Below are 5274 nucleotides of genomic sequence, written 5' to 3'. Positions count from 1 at the left end.
TAAGAAGGACATTTGCAAAAAACACAACATGGAAAATAGACTTTTAATGCAAACTAATACTGTCTTCCTGCTGTACCCTAGTTAGGAAGTAGAGCAGAAAGTAAAATGAAGTAAAAGAAAAGAACCTGTCTTTAGCATGAATTAGAAAAATTAAAAACTAATGTTGTGCAGAACAGACTGCAGCAAACTGTCAGTTTAACACTCAGACATTCTCCAGGTCTGAATGGTTAATTTGATCAGTAGACTCCCTCCCACAGTCAATACTACTGAGAGAAAAAGAGGTTTTAGAGCTGACCTTGGCATGTTTGCAGCTCACTGCAGTGTATTTATGCCTGAGCGAGAGCGTAATGTGCTGCGTCAGTGAACTATATTTCTCTCTGCGTTTCTTCCTGGCATCCCAGCCGGCTATATCAACTCCCTTTTAACGTGTCGGTCTCCTAAAAATATCCCTTCCTCTGTCCCTGCTTGTTTTTCGGATTGACTCTGCTGCAGAGGAAGTCGTTGTCTTTGGAAAAAAAACAGGGAGTGACCACAGATTCAGACTGTTAGAGCGGGTGGAACCCCACAGCACAGTGCTCTCAGATAACACCAAGCAGACTCAGTCTCTTCTTCTACGTATGAGCTGCTTTTCAGACCGGTGCAAGTGAGAGGTGAGTAATGACCCGCATGCTTTAGATGACTGTTTTTCTGCACGAACCCTTTCTTAGACAGACAATTTAATGTGGTTTTTTTTTCTCATCTTGTTCAGGGAAGGTCCTGAAAGAGCAGCGTAAGCTTGAAAAAGACCGTTTGTGTCACAAAGGGTAATAAGCTAATTATTTGAAAGCAGGAATAGGGTTTTTCCATAAGCTGATGAATGCAGATCCATCTGTTGTTTTTGGAAAAATGATATGAAATGAATTCTTATTTCAGATGAGGGTAGGCTAATGCAGCATTAGTTGTTTGTGTTCATTGTGGGTTTTTTTTTTAATTGTTTTTTTCTATTGCTTCTCATCAACATCTGATCACTGTGGTGAGCCATCCTCTTTCCAAATCGGGCTGAGCTGCCTGCTGCCTGACGTCCTGGTCTGATGTTTTGGGTGGGACTTTGTTATGGTTGTGATGTACTTTCAGAAACCTGTTTTCAATCATATCAGGGGGATTTAAACTGTTAAACACGCAGTGATGTGTAGAAAAACAGCCCCTCGCCTTTAAGTCCAAAGCTTTTAGTCCATAGAAACAAAGTAAAATTCATTTGATCACTCTATCTTTTAGAGTGATCAAATGAATCTTAATTCAAACATGCTTTTTTTTTTATCCAGACTTTAATATTAGTGAGAATGTACATAAGACTCTTTATTTATTTTGCAGCTATAGGCTGTGGGCCATGATGATGAAGCAGGTGTATAGATTTCTATAAAAGCATACCTCTAAAAATGTTATTTCTATGCTTTAAGGCTATCAGGAGTGTGAAAGCCTACATGAAAAACTACAAAGAAGCCATTCCTGCTTTTGTCTGCAAAGGGTTTTTAAAAAGGACTTATTTATACAAAGTGGAATTGAACATCCTAAGCAGGATTATTCACTTGTGCAAAGCTTTAAAGAGAATCACAAATCTTCTTTAGAGTGTGGAGTTTTACCCAGAGGTTAGGGATGTTCAGACACAAACATACACAGCAAATACACAATGACACATTGCACAGGTTTGCTGGGCATCTTGAATTCCACAGCAGAACAGTTAAGCTTGAATCTCATGAGGCTGCAACTCACCTCAAAACATGAAAGAAATAAGCAGCAGGTTTGATTTGAACGCACATCAAATTTCACTGCAGGTAATACAAATTCCCTGGGAAAAGGGGTTTTCTGCAAACATGTGGAGGATGCACACATTTGGGGAACTGCTGTGCAAAAAGGTTTCCAAGTTGGACCTTATGCAGGCACCTGAAGACATTTCATGCCTCTCTCTGACCAGGAATTTACAATCCAATTCCATAAGATCTTCTTGTGAAGTGTCAGTTGGCATGCTTTCCTGGACATCACATTAGGAAAAGTAAAAAAAAAAATGTTGGTTTCATATCTGTATCAAAGTTTGGTTCATTGTATCTTGTGGTGTCTTTGGAATCTGTTTTCATGAGTTTGGTTTTATACATATGAAAACACTGATCTTTTTTTTAACTTTATATGTTGCACAAACCTCCAATCTACAGTGTCTAGAAAATCATTTCAACCCTCTTAGGCATCAAGTACAGTGGTGAGAATGTAATTAGTGTGGTCTAATATGGTGTGTCCACATATTAGAAGTTTATCTGATGGTTTGGCGGGTTTTCCCCCCCTCTGCCTTGCATGTTGGACCACTCCACTTTTCCATTGAATTTAAAAAAGGGGCCTCGTCACTCCTGGATTGCCATTTTTTTTTATCCTATTAAGGAATCTCTCCATCCTTACGGCGTCCACTACACATTGAAGTTTCTGGGTGTTTACATCATTTTATTGCCACACAAATGTTCTGATTCTGAAACAAATGTCTTTTTGTTTTCTCAGTTAATGAAAAAGCTTTGAATCCCCTCGTCATACAAATGGCTCACAGGATGATTCATGATGATGAAGAAGATGGACGATCAGGTGAGACACTCAATGAACAAAAAGATCTGATATTCACAAGTGCTGTATGCCCCATGAAGTTATTCATTCGATTCAATTCAATTTTATATATATATAGCCCAAATTCACAACAACAGTCGTCTCAATGGGCTTCGTATAGGTAATTGAAAAAGTTTAACATAAAATCAAAATGATCATGAATACATAGAATTCAATAGGAAAAATACTAAATTGAACTAACAAACTGACTGGACATCCCTGCCCTTCGACCCCCCTTCGCAGTATTAACGGAGAACATTTCAACAATTTCAGCACAAGTGAACTCAAAAAGGGACAATACTTTTTATTATAATATACTATACATTTCTATTTCCTTAAAAATAAAAGTATCTTTTATTCATTAAGGATTTGGGTTATAATTGAGGTATGACTAAATGCACACATCCCAGTAAACAATTACTTGTCTGTCAAATTTTGAACAGGATTTAAAAAGTGTATGATCACATTTGAATAATTTTTCCTTATCTTCTAAAGGCTACTGGTTTTCTTTAGTCCCTTAATCCGTTTTTAAAAAAGGATTGAAACAGTTTTGAAACTGATTTTGTCTTATTTTTGTGTTAGTTTTATTGTCAGACTATTCATTTTGGTAGTAAAAAATTGCCTTATTGTTCTGTTAAAGTAGTTTTGTGAAAGATTTTTGTTATAAACACATGAAATGTAATTTAAAATAGAGATTTGAGCAAATAAGATCTATATTTAATCAAAGAAATAAAAAAAAAATTGTGAATCAAAGCTGTTCTTTTTTATTTGGCTCTTGTGTGTCATCCAACCTCGCTCATATTTAAGTCACATAGAAATCTGTCTAATTCAGTTGTGTTTGTGATTCCAGTGTTGGGGATGTTAGAAGTGCAGGTTGAGAGAGACCCAAAGACAGGAGTCACCGTTGTCAGGTCCGTGACCCCCGTGTCTGCGCCAGCTGCTGCTCCCAAGGCCACGCCAATCTTTGATGATGGCAGGAAGAGCATCCACACCGTTGGCGGGAGTCCAGGTCAACCCTCGTCTGAGGAGCTCAGGCAGATCCTGAGTGTTGCAGACGGGTTTGGGATGAAAGTGTTGTTGGACGAGGTTGCAGCTTCGCCACATGAGGCACAACTGAAGACCCTGGATGTGGAATCTAGTAGAGTTCATGTAGAAAAAGTACTGAGCACCAAAGATGCACCGCTTAAGGAGAACCCCACACAGATACAGATAGAGAGAAAAAAACACATGGAAGCCAAACAGAAGATTGAGAAGGAGCCGCTGAATGTTGGATATGAAGAAAATCAAACTACCACAGTGGTTATAGACAATGAAGTGAAGCTAGACAGTCAGAATCTGGAGGAAAATCCAGTCACTCTTCTGTTCCTGGGCTACGCCGACGATCCCGACGATCCCAGTCAGGAGGATCCTGAGGGGATGATCACCGTTGAGAGAGTCATGATCACGGAGGATGGAGAAGAGACACTCTTAGGCCATGAAACACCTTCCTCCCTTCAATCAGCATCAGGACAGGAAGCAGAGCAGGAGTGTGACACGGAGACGCCGGTCCAAAACCCTCCAAATGCCGCAGAGGATGAGAGGGGGGTGGGAATCAAACCTCCTAAAGAGGAGGAAGAGGCCTGTAAAGGAAAGCAGAAGACCTGTAAATGTTGCTCTGTCATGTAGGAAGGAAGAGAAGGGACTGACGTGCACGCCCTCACAGCCTTAAGAGCATGATACTCTTGAAATGGTTTTGCCTTGAATACATAAAAGAGCTTCCAGTGAAACATGTATCCTACAGTGGGTTTAGGTTTTTAAAATGTTTTGATTTTAAATCCACTTCTTCCTCCTGATGGACTAAGCAGAGGACTGTTTTATTCAACACCCCAATATGCCTTGAATGACTGAGCTTCAAGTTTCTGTGTGAAACTTTTCCCAAAGATTCCAATTAATTTTTCATAATTTACCGGACAACAATAGGGCAACAAATATTTAGTCAATTTTGATTAAATCAATCAATCAGAATCAGAAAGATCAAGCTATCACCCATCAAATGTCTGTTTTTTCCATAGGTAGATGTCTGTATTTTTACTCATTTTTTGCTATAACCAGTCAACTTAATGAAACTGTGCACTTATTTAAAGAGTAATAAAAATAAAACCTTCTGTTTTACGGTTTCAATAGGAGTTTTTGGACCTTCAGACAAACAAAGTTTATATTTGTATAGACCCTTTTTGTATGTGAGGCTAAGCTTTATTTATAGTAATTATATTTATATGCATTCCCTTGTTGGACTGGATGAAGAAGAAAAAGAAAGGGAGAGATTGGGATGTTAGAGATGGAGGATAATGGGTTAAGATGGAGGGTGAGGGGTGCAGTCGATAATACAGAGTCATAACATAAGAGTGTCATAATTAGATTACATGACTTAGTCCTCACACACACACCAACAAATAAATCTGCAAACAGCTATTTACAGGTTTTAGATATATTCATAAGTTAATGATGAAAGATTTATCTCACACTGACTTCTGCGCACAGACAGGTACACAAAAGATTTGCATGACCAATATTCTTGGAGAGGGGTGTACAAACAGTACCAATGCCCATAGTTGTGCAAAAGTGAATAAGTGGGTGGGTTGAACATGTGCTTCTTAGTGTGTACCTTGATCACAA

At 38.7% G+C, this 5274-nt stretch overlaps 1 protein-coding gene across 2 annotated transcripts; it reads left to right on the top strand.

Annotated features, from left to right (window-relative positions):
* The first annotated feature begins 340 nt into the window (after positions 1-340).
* On the top strand, positions 341-4776 carry LOC101162370 (paralemmin-2). 2 transcript variants are annotated; one of them, XM_011478600.3, is made up of 4 exons: positions 341-650; positions 749-803; positions 2521-2601; positions 3470-4776. In XM_011478600.3, exons 3-4 carry the CDS (start codon positions 2556-2558, stop codon positions 4282-4284), a joined length of 861 nt encoding a protein of 286 aa, XP_011476902.1. In that variant the 5' UTR covers positions 341-650; positions 749-803; positions 2521-2555; the 3' UTR covers positions 4285-4776. The 2 variants fall into 2 exon arrangements, with proteins under 2 accessions (XP_011476902.1, XP_011476901.1); XM_011478599.3 differs by lacking the exon at positions 749-803 and having other exon boundaries at positions 342-650.
* Positions 4777-5274: the final 498 nt, after the last annotated feature.

The sequence above is a fragment of the Oryzias latipes genome, chromosome 8 (genome assembly GCF_002234675.1).
Source record: "Oryzias latipes chromosome 8, ASM223467v1".
Lineage (NCBI taxonomy): Eukaryota > Metazoa > Chordata > Actinopteri > Beloniformes > Adrianichthyidae > Oryzias > Oryzias latipes.
This window is presented reverse-complemented; position numbering and strand designations above follow the sequence as displayed.

Excerpts from the sequence above, each read along its gene's own strand:
- LOC101162370 (XM_011478600.3), top strand. The coding sequence starts at position 2,556 with ATGGCTCACAGGATGATTCATGATGATGAAGAAGATGGACGATCAG. Across the intron at positions 2,602-3,469 it reads TGAAGAAGATGGACGATCAG|TGTTGGGGATGTTAGAAGTG; the intron begins GTGAGACACTCA and ends TTGTGATTCCAG.